This window comes from Epargyreus clarus, unplaced genomic scaffold (genome assembly GCF_041222505.1).
Source record: "Epargyreus clarus isolate Ecla_fem2 unplaced genomic scaffold, WU_Ecla_fem_2.2 ptg000026l, whole genome shotgun sequence".
Classification (NCBI taxonomy): Eukaryota; Metazoa; Arthropoda; class Insecta; order Lepidoptera; family Hesperiidae; genus Epargyreus; species Epargyreus clarus.
Genome location: NW_027332233.1, coordinates 9,444,188 through 9,465,246, shown reverse-complemented (window position 1 = coordinate 9,465,246; position 21,059 = coordinate 9,444,188). Strand labels below are relative to the sequence as shown.

Sequence of the window (21,059 nt, the reverse complement as noted above, 5' to 3'; positions counted from 1 at the left end):
TCTAATGATAACTGGATAACCGATAATATTCTATTGGGCTATGAATCACGCTCGATATACGCACGCACGTATTATCTATTCTATGAACCGCCCCCTGTGGAGTTTCTCCACCATTAAAATATGTAGATAAAATGTTTTACACGCAATAGACATCCTATTCCAGCACAATGCTTTACTCTTATCTTTATTCGAGTTTGATTACATAAAGTAATATTTTTATGCGGGATAAAAGTGAATGCGAATTACTACCGTTCAACAACCGCTTGATTACGACGGCGCGACGGTAATGTCGTAAGCTGTAATTACTTTATTGTCAACAAAATAACTAATTTTGTAAGCTAAAGAAAAAAATATATTAACCGAAACAGTTTTTTTATATTGATGCTGGATGTGATAGCTGATAACCATGCAATCCACCTCATAATAAATGGGTACTTCTGCCCATGGACATCTATAATCAACCCCAGATAAGATCAAATTCCTACCTGAGGTCAGGCGCAGTTGCGCCGCTACTCCTGAGGACTAAGCTTCAAAGTAGAACTCAGCAGCGCTTGATCCTGCTGTTATTAGACAGAAATAGGTATGGCGGTGTTGTCGCCAGAGTCAAAACACAAAGGGTTCTATCACCTTCCGAATTAATATATATATAAGTATGTATATATAATAATAGACGTAGGTATACATCATACAGATAACAGCTTCCTATATTTTGTAAAAAATTTAATTATTAATACGTACGTATATTGTATACTTTCTAATCAGATGAAATCCATCGATATACGTATTAGGTATTCTATTATGTATAATGATAAAGTATAATATTATTATCAAACCGTTGATAAGAATCTGATTTGCGTACAGGTTAATAAGTTCAATGGATCTAGATGTAGATTTCAAAAATGTTATTGGAACTTCATTTCTGTGGTGTTAAAAAGAGCCAATAGTAAATGTCAACCGTTACGTTACGTGGTAGTCAAATGTGAAACTTAATTCCTACACAAGATGAGCAGTGTTTTCTTTCTACGAAATTATTTTTTATAATGTCAGATGTTGTAAATACGGCAAAATTCTCATAATTATACAGGGAACATAAATAGGAAGAGGCAGGAAAATATCGTGAGGAAACCTGCTTACCGGTAAAGGTATGTAAAGTCTACCAATTCGTACTTGGCTAGTGCGGTGGACTTTGGCCAATTCCTTGTAATTCTGAGAGGAGACTCGTGCCCAAGAGTAGGACAGTACTGGGTTAATGATGATGATGATATAGGGAAGTATATAATCAAATACCAAGGGCTGGTAGGTAGATAAAATAACCCTGAGTAATGTAAGAGTTCATGATACAAAAACTATACTTTTCAATGTTGCAAAAGGCCTAATACAGTTTGCATAACCGTCGGCGTTGCATTTCGGTAACAAGACTGTTATACAGGTAAACTTTGTATAACAGTTTTTATATGTAATAAGAATAACAGTTCAATAAATTATGAAATCGCAACTGAACACTTTTCCTTGCGTAACCTGCCATTAGAGAATGAGATAGCTACTTCACGAATAACGTCCCTTCCTGGTGGTAAAAACTTAATTGCATTTTCTGAAAAGGATTTGCTTAAATGAAGTGACAAAAAAACAATGAAGTGGACATAAAAGCATCTTGGTTCAAAAAAAAGAGCAACTAGAATTTGTCTTTTTGTCTGTCGTGATTATTATCTTAAACTAATTTCCGCTGCAATACTAACACAAAATTTAAAAGTTCAAAAATGCACAACTAGGATTCAAACCCTGACCGCTGCATAAGAATTTATATTGATACTATGAATCTCTCTACCCATATTGTTTTCGTTTCAGAATTAATCATAGGTTATACTTAATTCTTGTATGTAAATTTGTAGTAAAAAATCAGATAGTATTTATAAAATAAATAATTAAAGTAACATAATGGAATAAAATAAACAAATTGCGAAATGAAATTACACCTGTGTAAATGATAACAATTATGACGCAAATATACGAGTATATTTACATAATGTAACTTCAAATAATAACGATGAAAAGCAAGAAAATATAATAATAATAGGTATGTTATTTGCAGGTAATAATGTAATGGAAAGTCTTCTTCAAGATTTCTAAAAAAGGTATAAGTTATTACTTATTTTTTTGATTCGCGGAAAAGGTGTACTTTTGGTATAGTACATAATAAAGAAAGATACCATAGTAATGTGGTAAAACTAGACTGGGCCTTTACCATGTCCACATCTATTTCTAAGGTGAAGCAGTTCTGCGATCTACATATGATCTGATTTATGCGTCACACGCATGTCCTATTTAGAATTATTAAAAAAATCACACATAAAAGTATTTCGTTTGCTAGAAAAAATATCGACGTGAGTTGACACCACTCATGAGCGCGGAAAATAACGGAATGTTTATAAACGAGAATGGTGACTAATGCGTACGGAGGCATAGGTACGTTCCATGGCACATTCTTTGTACTCGATAATAGGGTGCCACGTATCTCCTAATAAAAAAAAGAAAAATTTCACTTTATTGGGATAAAAGTTATAAACTATTTAAACAATTGAAATGATATAAAATAGAAATAATATACTATATAGCATATTTTAAATTAAATATAATAAGATACATCCAATTTGCCGTCGGTGGGATGAGATCCCAAAATGCCGAGGTGTGTCAGCTCTCTGATCTTTCGTTGGCTCTATCAAACGTTTGGACAAATGCTTGAAAAATAATCTAGCATTATTTCCTAATCTAAATTTCAACAAAAAAAGTATGTGAGCTCATCTACATCCACACACACAGGAACAACTATGTACGCAAATAAGAAATTAGAATTTTAATCTTTGATTTAAATTATAAAATATTTTGATGCATTCATCAAATCCTAAATGAACGAACGATCAATATACGGAAGTATGTAAATACGAAAAATAAAAAAATAAATGACAATATCAGAAATAAATACCAGAAGCGATTCATGACCTACGTCCAATTATTATTTTTAAAACCGCCTTCGAAGGCAGTTTGTCCGGCCGCAGATAAGATAATGTAAGTAATACGTACCTACAGGAAAACATTGCTTTCTCAGAAATTCGAAATTCCGAAATAATCATTTAAATTCAAAGTCCGCTTTTATAACATTTCTGTTTTTTTTTTTCATAAATATTCAAACAGGTCTTAGAAATATATGAATTAAATGAGCCATATAAATTGAGCACATGAAGCATGATTTCCAAAACGCTGACGGCGTCAGTGTCCTGTTGCTGCACGGAAAAACTTAACTGTGTGCAAAGTAGCCGCCAGCTCTTTGGTCACCGGAAGCAAGAACGAGTTTGGTGGACATAATTGTCTGGCAGCTTTTTTCCTGTCAGAAACTGCAAGTCGCATATCCTATAACATGTAAATGGAACGTGCACCTTTTCAAGTAGGTGAGTTACATAAAAATATATAAACCTTTTGCTAAACCATACCTACTATATGTCAATATGTATTACCTAAATTCGACCAGGCTTACATTTTCCTGCTACCGCTTCAAATAAATCTCGAAAATAGCAGCACTTATCGAACCCATAAGAACCCTTCCATCCGGAACCAACCACACACGTCATTTCATCGAAATCTGATAGCAGAGTTCTGCGATAGCGTATGACGTGTGGCGAACACAACGATGATTTGTACGATTATTTTAAGATTAAGTATATAATACATAACGTGTAACGTACTATCCACTTTAGTGGGTTTGTAGGAAGCTTTATTTGGCTTGTTATCTGTGCTTGTTTACCGAGTGATGGCGCGTTCTATGGCGTCCCACTTTCACGGCGCCGGATGTTGACTCGATAGTGTCGAAAGCTAGTCGTTACAAACCGCTTAGTTGTTCCGCAACGATTACAGCTACTCTATAAATAATATTTGTAACAATACCCTTATTTAAACAAGGCCTCATATACATGATATACCCCTGAAATAATTGCCCTATCATACAGTCTGATAACTATGGTAAAAAAACTGAAATACCTACAATATAATTGATTTCCAAATGTGTATTATTAGTATACTCTACTACGCACAAACAATTCTAAAGTACTTTTCCTCCACACTAAACCACCACGGACAGAATTTTACTCACTATAAAGTTAAAAGACTTCTAAGCAATAATTGCCTTTCTATACCTCGAAAACGTTTTTAATGTTTAAGACGAAGGTAAAAAAATGGAGTGCATGCGGTCACAGCAGCGTGTATTAATTATATTTCTCCTCAAGATTATAATATACTTGCTTCATAACTATGTAGGTAGTACCTATAATAACCCAGTTTTATTATTGGCTTGTGATACACGCACACAGTTGTCTAAATTGGTCTGGTTTCAGAGATTCAAATAGATAAATGTACGATTACCCTTACCTACCTTACCTTACCTATTTTTCTATTTAGCCCTACTATAACTCCTCACCTATAGGTAGACAACAAAAGAGATCGCTGGTTAGCGATAAGACCGCCTTTTGTATTGTCTTTTAAATTAGTTATTTATTTTTATATGTATCTTCTTTTATTGGGTACAATAAAGAGTACAGATTTGATTTGATTTGTTATCACAAACTGCTATGGAATTTTCATGAAAACTACCGACGATTTCATGGTGCAAGAGTCGCCTCAATTAGGAAAGTTTTAGGAAAGTATTTAAAAGTGCGTTTTAGGAAAGTATTTAAAACTTATACAAACAAATGACGTTTAAAAATTTCTGATAAAATAAAGCGGTCCTTTAATTAACACGTAGTAATTATAAAGGACTACTTACAACACAATGGGCTAATTGCAAAGTGGTGAATCTGAAATCTCTTATCCAGAAGAGCGTTAGATAAGATATAAACTGAAGTAAGCCTTTGTCTAATGAACAAATATAATTATGAGGATTGTAATCCTGCGATAACGTAAAAGGAAAATATAGAGAATTAATACATTACAGCATTAGATTGTAATACCTTTTAAGTTACGACTCCGGCATCACCTTTATACCTTTTTTTTTTTGTTTTCGAGGGGAAAACCTTCAAAAGGTACCCGACAATATGGGAGCGACGCCGGGTTATGTGGGATTTTTACCGCACTAAACCCCCCCGGTGGCCGTCCTCAGCGCTTGGTGGAGAACTCCGGGATCTCCAATGGAACACAACCGGAGTCCTCCGACCGCGATGCCCCGGTCGGGCTCTGCCCTGGGGGGAGCACTTTACGCTCCTCCCGCACATCTGATCATCTTTATACCTATCGCTGCCTTGTAACACCATTGGTTAGTATATAACACCACTGCTGTATTCATTAAATTCTTTCCACAGGGATCCTTAAAACAACAGTGTTCTACTACTAAGTCCTACTGTTTTCTGATTTAAAGTCTGTGATAAGGTAGATACTCCTGTACTAGGCGTTGCAATTTAGTCTTCGGGAGAAGCTACTGCTATGTCATAAAGTGTCATGCGTATGCAAACGAAAATTGATTGACCAAACATGTGAGACATTCACACCTTTAAACTCCCAGACCTATGTTCATTACAGGTTTCTTGGGACCTTTTTGTTCACCTATAAAGCCAAGGATTGTCCTTACCCATCTACGAACGTAAGTAAATCAAAATTTTATTCAATTGATACATATCGATACCTTAATTCGCAAATCAGCCAACTCCACTTTTTGTCAAAATGTTTTTTTATTTATTTTAATAGTAAATGGCGTTGAACGAAATCAAAATAAATAAATAAAAACATTTTAACAAAAATTGGAGTTGGCTGATTTGCGAATTAAGGTATCGATATGTGTAATAGGTAATCCATAACACAAATACGAAATACGTAGATAGATCGCATAGAACATGTGACTATCCATAACAAAATATTGTACCTACTCGTACTTACCACAAGGCATTCTTGATGCTCGATGCGCATATTAATATAATAATTATATATTGTCTGAGCAGATCGACTATCTGTATTATGCAACTGTAATGCTCGTAAATATAATATTTCAAGTTACCACGAACCTATAAAGTTTCATGTTTTCTTAATTGCCAGTACGTGACGCATTAGAAGACAAACTGGTAATTTTTATTATACTTCAGTAGTTCATATTTCCATTTATCTGTCAGTCGTCACTTAGAATATGAAGAATTGGCGAAGTACGAGTAGAACTCGCGTACGGAGGATTCCGTACGAGCAAAATTTCTTTTTTTTATTGAAACTATCTGTCTTTCTATGGTTCAATAGATAAACCGAAAAATCTTGGATGACGATCCCCATTTATATTAACCTTATTCTTATTTTGATATTGGGACAGGGGTAGCTTGGAGTTCCGTTTTTACCCTGTGTACAGAACCCTAAATTCAAACCCTATATACCTACTTCAGTTAAACTTCATTAGGTCCACTATCATATAAATAACATGTCTTATCTTTTCTTATTGAATACTTAGTAAAAAGTAATAAATTACATATCTGCAATAATTCACTTTTATATCTCCAGTGACAACCATATATCATAAAAATAAATACGTTATAAATGGATTTTTAAGAAAGAAGCAGTAAGATGCGCAGTTGTAGATAGTGATAAACATGTTATATACATAAGGTAGGCATTCTATCAAAAAATGTAGATACCTGAATAGGGGGCTTCTACAGTTGCATGAGTTGCGTCGCATAATTTAGATGTTGTAATATCGAGAATTTGCACGCGGATAATTGTTCTTAGAACGGGCAGCGGCGCGGCAGTCCGACTACCGTGCTCCCTCGTACCAGGCACGGCGGAAACATACGTAAAAACTACAAAGTTAGAGCCATAATGAGTTTATTAATTTACCAGTTCGTTTTTAAGCATATGAATTTTACATAAAATATAATTATGTTTGATTAACAATTCACTTTTAAACAATATAAGCTGACATGCACATTTTTTTTCGAATTAATAACATTCAAATTTTATACATTTATAATTAACAATTATTATTTCTTATTTTAAACATATTAATTGAAGTTATTTATACAATGTTCGATATTATTATTATGATTATTATAAAATGTTCGATAGACTAACAATTGTCGTTTTACAGTCAATAATATAGAAATTAAATATTTCAGAATTACGGATTATTTTCGAATTTATAACATTAAAAGTTTTACTCACATACCTAATTAAAAATATATATTCGAATTCGTTAAATATCTAAAACTTTGTTTTAAATACTATTAATATATATTAAATTGGAATGAAAGTTACACAAACATTTTAATAAATAACGATAACATTTTAGAAGATCATCGTAGTCCTTTAAAATACTTGTAGGAGACGTAAGCGTCGAAACCGTGAACCAAACCGACTACTACTCCAATGTACTGAAACAAAAAGAAAGAAATGCAATTAGAAAATAAAATATTCATTTTTTATATACTTATATACTAGCTTTTATATATATACTATACCCGGCAAACGTTGTGCTGCCATATAAATAAAAAAAATGTGAACAACCTTTATCACCTAGGGGTATGAAAAATAGATAGTAGCAGATTCTCAGACCTACTGAATATGCATATGAAATTTGGTAGTTTCACCAAAGTCACGGTAAAGCCGTTTCGGAGGAGTACGGTAACTAACATTGTGACAAGAGAATTTTATATATAAGATTCATCATCATAATCATTATCATCGTTAACATATTATAAAGGGGAATGATTTGATTGCTTGTTTGTATTGAATAGGCTCACAAACTACTGGACCGTATTGAAAAACTCTTTTAACGTTACAATCCTACATTATCTCTAAATAAAATAGGCTATAGAATATTTTCAAAAACGTTAGGGATCCGTTTGAAAACTTCGATAATGTAACCCAACGTGTGAAGAAAACACTAAAGCTGATGTACACCAGCGATTCTACCAAGGTAACCAAGGTACCCCAAATTAAAGGATAAATTATCAATATAGGTATTTCAAGTACATGTTCCTCACTTTATACCTTTTATAACCTTGTACCTTGTATTGTAAAACAAAAACGAAAAAGGTTTAAGATAAAATTTTAATTTTGTTTTGAAACTTACGTAAACTGCTGTCATGGCGGGGTAGGCGGCGTACATGTTAACAAAAGCGTACCGCGGGTAGAGGTAGATGTTCACCGCCACACCCATGTACGAAGATGCTGACAGGTACATGAAACATGCTACCGCGTTGAAGACACATTCCTTAAACATAAATAAGAAAATCAACGGGTTGCACTCCGGGAGTGCTGGCAGATATAAAAACTTAAATTAACATTGTGCATTTTTGATATTTTGAAATGGTTAGGGAATAATTTTGCATGAATAGCTTTAATTATCAGTACAAAATTACTAACATTTATGTGGTAAATATTAATTTATTGCGCTATCGTACACAAACATGAGTCTTACGAATTTTCGATCAGGTCACGTGTCCTGACGCGTATTTAACATTTTTTACTCATTACAAAAAGTGAACACCGCCGCTAAAGAAGTTTTCACTCCAAGAAATAACAAAATGTATTTATACAAACAAAATACGAGTCCCTAATATAAGGCTTGGAACTCACGAAGCGTTTTTGTTCAGACTCCGCGTGTGGACGTGAATTAGTGTTTTTGTTTTGTAAAATAAACAAGCGTAGAATATGAAAATGTAGTAAAAGTAAGTAAATAAAGAGATAATTACATTAAGGACTTATGCCACTATCTAGGGGTAATTAAACTCAAGTGATTCAATCACTTCACTCGTATGAAATGACTCAATAAATGACTGTGTTCATGACATATAATGAAGAATATTAGATAAGCATCTAAAATAAGGGGAACACAAAAGATTATCGCATTCTTTGCGAATACCTAAGTAACTGATAATTTTAATTAATAACACTTTTCTAAGAAAATACTGTAATACATTAGGGGATAAAGCTTTCTTATCTTGGTGAAATAAAATGCGAACACATAAACGTCTATAAAATAAAATATATTACTATACATATATGTTTTTACATAAATCTACATAGATGTTGATAAAATCTTGCACGAAATTAGAAACTGTTTATGTTTGATCAAGGGTACACCAATTTACCTGCTTTTGCTAAGCATTACATAAGGGCACTTATATACGAGCGACAGTCCACGCCGACAGTTGTCCGCGACCACGATCAAATATCAAAACAACAAACGTGACAGGCTGCGAAACCGTAAGTGCTCTTATACACGAGCGGCAAATCGCCAACGGCAGAGACAACTGCACCTTTCGGCGGCAGCCTTCGACGCGTCGATGGCAGCCTTAGATATGTCAAAACAGAAGCTCTGCGGCAGCCACTCTTTGTACAGGAGCCAGTTGGAAAATGAATTCCAATGAAGAAGCACTGTTATTGTTGTTACTCCTTCGACGTCGACAAAAACGAAAAAGAAAAACACGTACATTGTGGGTTCAAGCAATATTAATTAATAGAGACGAAGATGGACATTTTTTTACACTTTATCCAATTTTACGAAAGAATGAGCAAAAATTTTTCAATTATTTTCGAATATCCATTGCTTCTGTTTTTTTTATGTTTTGTTACTGTACTCTTGTCGTTTATAATTCCAAATACAAGCATGTTTCTTTACTGCTACAATTAGCATTTCAACATCAATATTGTCACTGGAGCGCATTTTATAACCGCAACGCGTACCTACCTACTCACTCCTGAACTATTTGCTGTCAACTGACAAAATGATGGACGCGGTGCCGCTACAAACAAACAACTGCAAGCGTCAACATAGGTCGACGTCTGCCGCTGATGCATTGACGTCTGCCGTCGAAAGGTATCGACGGCTACAGCTAACTCTGCCGTTTGCGATTTGCCGCTCGTGTATAAGAGGTCTAAAGCGTCGACCGTTGCTGATGTTCGTGGACTATCGCTAGCAACAGTCGGCAACCGTCAACGCGAGCTGTCGCTTTTGTAATTACCTTACGTTCGCTCGTATGTGACCTCCCTAATTCACCTACTATATACCGATAAACTGTACGATGTGCGACCAAGTAACTAATTATAGTAGTAATTATAACGAATGCCTTAGTTAATATTCTCAAAAAGAAAACTATATTCTACACACAAAAATAGAAAGCTTTCTGACAGGATACGATTTTTAAGAATGCCACAGAAAAATTGAAAATCATCATGAATCATACAGTAGATGCAAATTATGTTTTTATTTACGTTTACTAATTTCATTTTCTCGACCACATAATCAATTGCATTGTTGACTGTCGTGCGAATCAGGAATTGTTTGCCATTTGCTTTAACGATTAAGGAAAACATCTTCAGGAAACCGACATATCTCATAACTGATTTCTCTGAGAAGAAACCCGTGGCCAACAGTAGAATCGCAATGGGTTGACGATGTAGGATATTTAATAATTATATTGTTGTAAATACGAGTAGGTGTAAAAGATTAAAATCTTCTAATTTGTATTCAATCATTACTTACAAATATCGATTGTCGTATTAGATGTTGTGAGTTGGAGGAAAGCACGTAGCATACGATGAGAAGCGTAGTGGTGAGGAGACAAGCGGATGCCGTGGTGAGGAAGCCGTGGAACGCCGAGCCCATGGTGCTCGCTTCGGAGAGACCGTACTTTACCAACAGACTCTGACATAAACCACCCAGCATCTAATTAAAAAGGACAAATACGTATTAATTTATTTATTGATGCTTCTTTTGGTGCATTTGAGAAAACATATCAAAGGGACGGAACTTGAGGAGGGTGAGAATGTGTCACGTAATTAATTCGCGTTTGATTGCAACAAACGCCATCTAGTTTAAAAATAAAACGATCACACGCGGCGGTATCGGTATACGAATAATTTAAACGGTGTTCAAAAGTTTGCAATAGTAAACTTTTTTAATAAGTATTTTAAAGTTATAAAAAATCGAAATGCTAACATTATACACTGTTAATTTATAATTAAAAAAGTTTATTGACATTGAATTTATATTTACCACTTTCGTTTTGAAAAATATTTTACTAATAACGTTAAAGAAGTGTAACTTCTTACGTACATATATTACTTGAAATCGCAACCATAAATGAATAAAGAAATTTTATAAAGTGAAAATTATGCGCAAAGGGCGAACTTGTCGCTAATCAGCCATTCGATAACGTTCAGGGATGCAACAAAGATAATTTATGGAAATAGAAGAAAATACAAATAAGGTATTGTTGCTAGCTTATTTTAAATCGTGAGTGACGACAAGTCAAAAGTTTAAATACCTAATAAGCCTTGAGACCTACTTAATATTTTTTTTAATAATTAATAATATACATATAATTTGTTTACCCATCAACGAAATAATGTTAATATATCCATGACACGTTACATTACGATCACAAAGTAACATTAAAAATAATTATATTAAATTATTTTGTTATTTAACTTAATAATGCGTATTTAAATTTTAACTAATACTGCTGTTATTAGGCAGAAATTGGTGTGGGGGTGATACGGCTGGAAGCAAACCATAAAGGACTCTACCACCTTTGACTAATTTCTAAAATATTTTATATAGAACTACTTATCACTTATATATTTTTTCTTAATCTGAGAGAAATTTATCAAAAGTAAACTTACAGCTTCAGCAAGCTTTATAATGCCATGTTGCGATGTGATGTATCCTAAGTTCAAGCACTCGCAGCAGCGGCAACAGCAGCACTTGATGCCCCGACCACCGCCACCACCGGACGGCGCCACGCGCACAATCGTCGGACCACGGGTCATTGTTGAATCGCACAGAAATCAAAAGAAAATTCCTTTCTTTGTTTTTACAATTATATCCACTCTAAACCACTTCGTTAGCCACTACCGCAGAACACAAACGATCGCTCCAACAGGAAATTCAGGAGATTTGAAATATTTCACCATTTAAACGCACAGTGTTAGTCACTAACAATATTTTTAGACGTTTCGCGTACGCGCATCTAATAAAGGTTCACTGAACTACCCCATAACCCAGATAATGACGTTGAATTATTTTAGGAAGGTGCCAAGACTGTTTGATTATTTTACGCTTATTTTTCTTCAATAAGAATACGTCCACTCGAAAGTCTTATTAATTAGACTGTGCCGTATTTGTCAGTGTGGAGAAGTCCTATTCAAAAATAACCCGCGCACGAGCCCATCGCGGAGGGTGTCATCTATTTTTGGGTAAAATGTTTACTTATAATGTCACCTACAAGGATTTGAGTTGTAAGGAAAACAAAGAAATTTAAATCTTATTCACGAGAGGGTAAGATCAATATTGAACAATACATTTCTTTTTGCTGTAGCTTTAATTTTATAACCGCGTCAAAAAAAATAGACTTACTTATGTCGTAATAATTTGAAAAAATAAAATAAACATTGATTCACTGAATGGTGCAATAAACCATTTCATTTAATCATTTTAAATATTTAAATATTAAAAGATTAAGATTTTCGGGGTTATAAATTAAACAAATAATTTCGTATAAAATTATAAACTTTAATATTTTGTATGGTTACACTGCTTTCTTTACATATGACCGTATTCTTAAGCTTATAATTAATAGTATAAATATCCGGACAATAACATAAGTATCTACTATAAAAATCCCACATTAAATATATTTAGGGAGAACGTGTTTTATATAATTATTGTGTATAAATACTTATTAAGCGTGAAACTCCAATAAGTAGATACAGTGTTATGATTGTTATTGGCAAAATGTATTTAACCTTAGGAATGGCACTTATTTGAAATCACAGACGGATAATTTATTTATTAATATTTTAATTTGATTTATTTGCAGACTTGTACTAAATTGTATAATATTCTGGTAAAATAGAAAGCTTTGCCCGCTGTCAATAAAAAATATGAAGTATATTTATTACAGTATCTAAAAAGGAATTTACTAGTAAATTACATCGTAAGTACAAAAAGGTTATCCCTTAGAAGAATGAAAGCGGACCTCTTAGAGGATGTAGATTAAGTTTTAATTATTTTGTCTAAGATGAATTAACCTTGGCTATACAATAAAAATAAAAAGACTAGCACTTAAATGATTTGTTTTACATGAAAAATGACTATTTTCATAAATACTAAACACTTAAAAGTCGTAAAAGTACGTAGGAAAAGGTTTACATGTAAATTATCACTTGTTTAAAAAAATGTTTTAAAAAGGTTTTAATAATTTGAAGATAAATAATCATATTTATCCTTTCTTTCTATTAATTTGGTGACTTACTTGCAAAGTAGCTATAAATATAAATATGAAAAAAAACATATATAAAAAAACAATCAAAGGTCAAGCGGCGTCAATTCAAATCCTAAAGGAAATTAGATACCTACTTAAAATTAATTTACATATAAAAGATGAATAAAATTGAATAAAAGCGAAATATTAAAGAGATGATCAATACCATACGTCATATCATACGTCATCAAGTACTTACTTGTTTATTAAACCTAAAAAATATGTTATCATTCAATATTATTTCATAGTATATATATAATGTATAATAAATAATGCTTTAAAAATAGAATTCAACAACAAATTCGAGTCTAAAATACGAGGAGTATACGGTTCACAAAAGAAATTGAGAAAAATCTTGTATATCAAATACACCTGAGTATATTACTTTTTATACTAATTACTTTGTGCAACGATTAGGTGTTTAAACATGTACCCGTTTATGTTCTCATAAAACAATAAGGCCATTTATAAATTCTTGAAGTAGTTTCAGGACATTCGACATGCCCAAATAGCTTAGAAAGAGTACAGTAATACCCCGACTTACGCTACCGCGACTTACGCGAGTTCGGAGTTACGCGATTTTCAAATCTTGTCGATTCTCCTATAGTTTGAGTGTCCCGCCATTCCCGATTATAAAAAATAAGCTTACTAACCCTACAATTATTCATGTAAACATTTGTATTTGTTGCGCGAAGTCAACACATTCGAAATTTTACCATACGATGGTATGTACAGGCATACCCCGACTTACGCGAATTCGACTTACGCGGTTATCACTCGGTCCCACCAATCGTGTAAGTCCGAGGTATTACTATACTTTAAAAAAAAGTTATTACACAAGCACATATAATTTTCCAAAAAATACGACACTAAATAGCAAATACTCATAAATACTTAAGACACATTAATAAACATCCATAATAAAATGCAATAGTAGGTAACTTATATTTAAATAATTCAAATCTATTTATTTATATCCCGCGGTAAGTTCGGTTTGCTAAAAATGTACTCAGCAAATATAGTCCAGCCATTACGAGACCCATTATCTGAAAAAGAAAAAAATCTTTATTACTGTATTTATTACATAAAATACCATAAAATTATTTCGCATAAATTCCTTATGGGCATGTTTCACAATTTCAATTTTACATTTACAACTAAGTAAATTACCTATTAAACCAAACTGGATGATTTTTAAATAGATTGGCAAGAGCCTTTTTCTTGTTACGCAGTTTTATGTCCGCGTACGACTGACCTTCACATGCGTGACTTATTCCGCTGCGGTATCTTTGCGCATCGCGTGCCTATTGCTTATGACAGGGAAAGTATCTATGAAACGATAGGATGCGAGTGGCACGCATGCGGATTAGAACCGTTTATGAGCACTAACCCGCGTGATGGGAAAAAGTGCCAAAAGGCACCAAATCCCTTTTACTCAGATTTTTTATATATAATATAGAAGTAGCAGACGAGCATGCAGTCCACCTGATGGTAAGTGGCTACTGCCGCCCATGGACATCGGTAATCAACCCCAGATATGATTAAATATTTCTACCTGCCTGGTCGGCCACAGATGCGCCGCTACCCCTGAGGACTAAGCTGGAACGCCTCGGAAAAGTATGTATCCCTTACCCTTATCCCATACCACACCCTTAAAACCAGAACACAGCGTTTTACACTGCTGCTATGAGGCAGAATCGGTTTGGCAACGTTGCCAATTAAGTAGCTCTCATAATATCAACATTTTCAGATAAGTCAACTCGCCACGTGGCCATGGCGTCCCGGTGAGATTATCTTCAATAAAATTAGAACTTTTTACTTTTTTTAGAATAAAGTGATATAAACATACCGATGCTGCTAAATAGGGCTCATAATCCCGTCGGTAATAGCTCTTCTGGTGGTTCACCTCTATCATTAGCGTGAGTCCCGCTGCGAAGTACAAAACGAAAGCCAATCCATGGTAGATTACCTCCTGCAAATAAAAAACATTTTTGAAATTATGGGTAGGTACTTCTTTTCACACGTATCAGAACAAAGGTCAGTGTGTATTTTGAGCGTGAGATAAAGTAGCTCGCGTCGATGTAACACATATTTTAATTGTAGTATTTGTTTTTTCTATAGGTCGTTTGCTCGGTTTAAATATAATATAATAGAAATAGAAATAGAAATACTTTATTGCTTTTCAGATTAGGATCATTACAATATAAGTGGCCAGAGCCTCCTTTTAAGCAAAATATGCCTGTGTTAGGATTCTCTGCTCTTCCGCAGGGTTTACATAATACTATATAAAAAGAACAAGTTACATATCATTACCAGTATTTCACAAGTACATAATATTAAAACTGTTCGTGCACTTACATTTTTGTGAGCAATTGTATAAGTAAATGCTTGTATGTGCGTTTGTGTGTGTGAGAGCGTGTGTGAGTATGTATGTGTGTGTGTGTGTGTAGGTGTGTGTGTGCGTGTGTGTGTGTCTAATTGTTTTACGCTTGAAGTAGTGACTCAATCTCTTCATAAGTGAGTGGTTGTAAATATCTTATTAATTATTTTTTACCCGACTGCCAAGGAAGGGTTATGTTTTTCGCGCGTATCTTGTATGTTTGTCTTTCTTTATTTGATCCGATCTAACAAAGGGCTGGATGAATTTCGACAATTAATGTGTCATTATATTCGTTTCAATGACCCGAGTGTCCTTAGATAGGTGTTAGAAGAAAAAAATCTAAATGGCGGCTTTTCGGCGCGAAATACGAACGTATTTAAAAAAAAATGTTAACCAAACCAATCGAGTAGGGTATCAAACGAAAGTAAATTAAACGGATATTATAAAAACATATTTGTATATATATATAAAATAGCAAGGTGACTGACTGACTAAAAAACTAAATGACTTTTTCATTTTTCAGAAATCAACGTACAGCCAAAACCGCTCAATTTAGAGTTCTGAAATTTTTCACATAGGTTCGCTATATAGCGTAAATAAGTACTAAGAAAGGCCTTTTGCAAAATTCTACCCCTAAAAGGGTAAAATAGGGGATGTCAGTTTTTTTAAATTCTTTATTTTTGAAGCAACTACTATAAAATTTAGTATTTGGCTTACTGGATAGGAACAAGTATACACCTATTTATCCCTTTCCGAAAAATCAACCCCGTAGAAGGTAAAATAAGGGTTAAAGGTTCATTTGAACACCCGTCAATTTTGAAGCCAACACTATGAAATTTTGTATCTGGCTTGCTGGATAAAAATAATGTAATTCTACCCCTAACGAGGCAAAATAATGACTGGAACTTTATATTACTGAAGTTATATATTTTATAGAGCGTAAATGGTGTGACTTTTTGCGAAATAGTAACACATTTTAAAAAAAGTTAACCAAACCGCTGAAGGCGTGCTGTAATACACATAAGTTCTTTATATAAAGTAAATGAGCACTACGAGGATAAAATAGGATAACATTGTTAGAACATCTTTTGATTTTGAAGCAGATTCCTATGCTGAAACTCTGTATTTGGCTTTTTGGATAAAAATAATGAAACGCCTATTTCACTGGTTTTGGAAATTCTACTTATGCCTTTTTAGTGCAGTCGGGTTTTTGATTTTTTAATTAATTCACTTGTTACATTCATAGTATGTCATTTTGTAAATAGAAAGTTTCTTGTCAATTTTATTGTATTATATGTCTGAGCTACTCGTTTATTGTACTGAATGTTTGCAAATGAAGTAATATATGAAATAAATGAAATAATAATAAATAATAATAATAATAGTAGGTAATAGGTAGGTAATAGTTTGAACGCTTATAAAACATATTACATCAGAAATTACAGCCACTTCTTCAGATTCAAATAGACATATAATATAAAATATACCTGACTGCAATGTATTTTTGCCTCTACATTGAAGCACTTAAGTACTCATATATTTCTAAAGTGAAATTACAAACATGCAAAAATGTATTCTAAGTAACTATATTTAAGCTGTATGGAACGAGTACCAACTTTGATATTTTTTCGGAGCAAAATATAATATATCCCATGTACTTATCCCTTACCCAAGTTTTTCTACTTTTCTATAAAAATAGATTTAACTATTGCAAGATATGAAGAATGGACATAAAAGTATTGAATTCATGCATAATTTTATGAAAAAGGCACTATATAAAAATAGCAGACATACAAACAAAACTCAAAAACCTTGAGTACTTACGTAAATTGTTTTAGATATCATCGATGCCGTTGAAAAAGATATAAGGCATGCTGTCAGGAGACAAAATGTGCCGATCAGGAAGGCTACGGAGACCAGAAAGTAAAAGAGTTCGGGCTTTTGACCGCTGTAGCGCCCGTATCCTTGGTCAAAGTAGTACCCCACCACGCCCACACACGCCGCTCCTAGTAACTGAAAATAATAAAAACAACTGATATGAAAAATCAAAATATTTCAATCAAAGAAGATTCACAAAACCCTGTTTCAACCTTAAAACTCTAACATCGTTTCGCTGTGTCTTTTATGGAGAAGAAACACACATATTTTCCATTAAATAATCTTATACAATCTGAATATATTGAACTATAGTAATACTCTTACTCTTAGGAGTAGTTAATACTACTACAGACAAGTAATTGCTTGTTTTACATCTGCTTTATGATCTATTTCTGTTTCTTTCTGACAGTTTAATTTATATGTTTGTAATTTTCCCCTATTATTAAGAACATAATATTATTAAGAAACATCTGTTATTTATTATTTATTTATATATCCGTTGTAATACAGAAAACTACAGAAATATTACTATAATTTTCAAAAATGAGAATGTCGGGTTGATTGTACCTATACATTACGTCCAAGTGACTATGAATACAACTCCCGTAACTTTCAAAATATTTAGGAAATCTTTCTGCTATCACAATATAACACAGTACTTAAGCATAACTTTTATGTTGAAACTAATTCGGGCTACTTAAAGTACTTCAATATTAAGATTTTGCATCACATAAATACTAATAGAGACTGTTCAATGTTACACGCGAGCTTCGAAAATAGCCACCGAGCGAGCGTAAAATCACCGCAACCTCGGAAAGATCTCGCTCAAACATTGCCGCGCCCATTCTTCGCGTCATTCAGTTATTTCTATTTAATGATTTAATTTCATTTTTAATATGCAAGACGATCTGCATTATTTTTTATGTATTCAAATTTATAACGGTTGGTTGATGGTAGTGCCCTGATGTTAATCCTTGTGAAAAAGCATTAACGTGCTGCTATCTTAATAGTTTTCAGGTGTACATATTGCTCTCCGTGCTTGTTAAGAACTAAGTTAGAATGTGTCGTAAGATTTTGTTTGCAAACGAGCATGTAGATCGCCTTACCAAACTGAGATCAACTCGAGCCCAGTTAGGCAGCCCGCTCGCATCTATAGCAGATGTATTGCTACCCCTCAGGACTAAATTGTAACGCCACGTAAGACTCTCCCTTACTTCAAACAGCGACACAGCAGCGCTAACAAATTTTATAAGGCAAAATAGGTGTGACAGTGGGGCCTCCAGACCTCGTTTTACCAGGATAACACCAAATCAACACAGCAGCACCAAACTACTATAAGGTTTTTGAGAGTGGTAACTCTTTGCAGTTCAACTCCGAAGGCATAATAACAAACTTTTTGCCTAATAACAATTCAACGCTACTTTCTAACGTGTCCAATTTCATCTGGGATTGAACACATATGTCCGTGGGCGGCAGTAGCTACTCAATATCATGCGGACAGCATACTCCTTCGCTACTTCAAATTATAAAAAAGCTGAAATAGGTGTGGTCCATTGTTTATTCCGTTATAAGTATTTTATTGAAGCCATGGCCGTCATTCTTACCTTCATAGTAACAGTCGCCCGACAGTCACGTCATTCGAGTGACATCATCCAAACGTTTCGAGGAAATTTTGTAATATTAAATAAACGAACATTGTCTACGTTAATCCAAAACATAAGGCAAATGAGGAATAGTCATACGCCCAAAAATAGCATATTAATTACCCATGAGTATGAAGCATTTGCAGTTAGAATAATAAAATTATAAACCATTTTAGACTTATCGAAATGAAATATGTATTTCGATATGTACATCAACAGATAAATATTCCAATAATCCAAAATTCTGACAAATGTAATGTACCTAAAATATTTAGGTACATTGTTTATTTAGAAGGGTCAATATTATTGTCACTGCGCACAAAGGTTTAATTTTTTACGAAATTATTAATACCCAAGAGCTACGAAACTTGGTAACTACAGATATTTTTAAGGTAAGATAAGCTTCGGTCCGACCGGGTCCTCGATCTTGGGGGGCCCTCAAACGCAGTTGCTAAAAAAAGGTCGTCACCACCAAAAAAAATGGTTATCGGAGTCATACTTTTCCGGGCCTCCGAGACGACCTTATTCGTCACTGAAAACAAGTCCTATGGTAATACTGTTTATTGTATTGTAGGTATATAATATTGTAGATTCATTTAGGGTCCCAAAAAATAAAGATTTTAAATATATTTTCTTGTGTTTTTGCCTGACTGCGGAGGGTAATGTTTCGTAGGTTTGTATGCATTTCTCTTTCTTTGGCACGCATTGCAGCCCAAACACCTCGACGGATTTCAACACATGTGATGTCGTTGGATTCGTTTAAATTGAGTGAGTGATAGAGGCTATATTTTTAGGGAGTCAGGCTTCTGTTTTTCTCTTAATTTTCTAGTTGTTTCGTGAAAATAAGCATAATTTACTTTAGTACCGGTACTTAAGGGCCAGAATGTGAACAGTACAGAAAGGTTTCTTCTAAATTATATTAATTAATAAGATTGTAGTTACTCGTAGCACGCTAGCGTTACGTTCTCCAGAATTTATACTTACGCAACGCAAAAATAGGTCATTCGACTTGATGCTCGAAATAATTTTATCTTAAAATTACACGGATATGAGGCCGATGATGCGTCCTGTCTTTTCATTCGTAAGATCTCACATAACAATGAATTGAAAACAAACGAATAAAAAGTATTAAGAGCTATAACGTGCGGATAGAAGATTAAAATATAATAAAATAAGTAGTTAACTTTGGATTGGCTTGCGATATTCTCGTAACTTTATAATGTAGCAAATGAGCATATTTACAATCTACTTGATGGTAAGTAGCCACTGCCACTGTAATAAAATTCTGATAAGATTAGTCTTACCTCAGGGTGGCCACGGATTTAAAAAGTGTCATATAATTTCATTAATTCACATAAGGTACTCGAAAAAAACATCTCTCTGATTGATACCAATTTCTAAATGAAAACTATGTTAATTTATACTCTATGGCGACCATAAACCTTGTAAGTAAAATGTGTATATAGTTCTAAAAAAGGTACTGGACTCAAATATATCTAATGGTAATTTAAAAATCAATATCATTCTTGAATGAGGTGCAACTCAGGACGCAATTATTACAATTTAGTTAATATACTTAGTACCTAAAATATTCGTTACTTGTAGCTGTTTGTAGAGCTATTCGTTACTTGTACCTGTTTGATGATGTAATATGTAGAAGTAATTGCATAAAGTTAAATCTAAGTATAAAAAGAAAATAACAACACGTCATTCAGCAATATCAAAACATAACAACATAACACGGCCTCATCGTAAAGAACCTCTCAAAACTCTGCAAAATGTTAATGCATTCTGTTCGTCCTCATTGTTAAATCAAGTGATACGAAATGCTCAAAATAAACTAATGTTATACAATATCAGGGCATATAATTTATAGCA

The 21,059-nt window shown here is 33.6% G+C and overlaps 2 protein-coding genes across 4 annotated transcripts in view; both read right to left on the bottom strand.

The window, feature by feature from the left end:
- Nucleotides 1-7,019: 7,019 nt before the first annotated feature.
- Nucleotides 7,020-12,139, bottom strand: sing (MARVEL domain-containing protein sing). The gene is made up of 4 exons (XM_073087934.1): nt 11,641-12,139; nt 10,499-10,681; nt 8,084-8,224; nt 7,020-7,382 (listed from the first exon to the last, which is right to left on the bottom strand). Exons 1-4 carry the CDS (start codon nt 11,785-11,787, stop codon nt 7,305-7,307), a joined length of 549 nt encoding a protein of 182 aa, XP_072944035.1. The 5' UTR covers nt 11,788-12,139; the 3' UTR covers nt 7,020-7,304.
- Nucleotides 12,140-12,508: 369 nt separating this feature from the next.
- The window catches only part of LOC140752955 (CKLF-like MARVEL transmembrane domain-containing protein 4), a 37,381-nt gene continuing 28,830 nt past the window's right edge, over nt 12,509-21,059 (bottom strand). For all 3 annotated transcript variants that reach the window (XM_073087261.1, XM_073087260.1, XM_073087257.1), the window contains 3 exons: nt 17,485-17,673; nt 15,130-15,252; nt 12,509-14,326 (listed from right to left, as the gene is read on the bottom strand). In XM_073087261.1, coding sequence (XP_072943362.1) covers nt 14,252-14,326; nt 15,130-15,252; nt 17,485-17,673 — 387 coding nt within the window. In that variant the 3' untranslated portion in view covers nt 12,509-14,251. The remainder of the gene's footprint in view (nt 14,327-15,129; nt 15,253-17,484; nt 17,674-21,059) is intronic.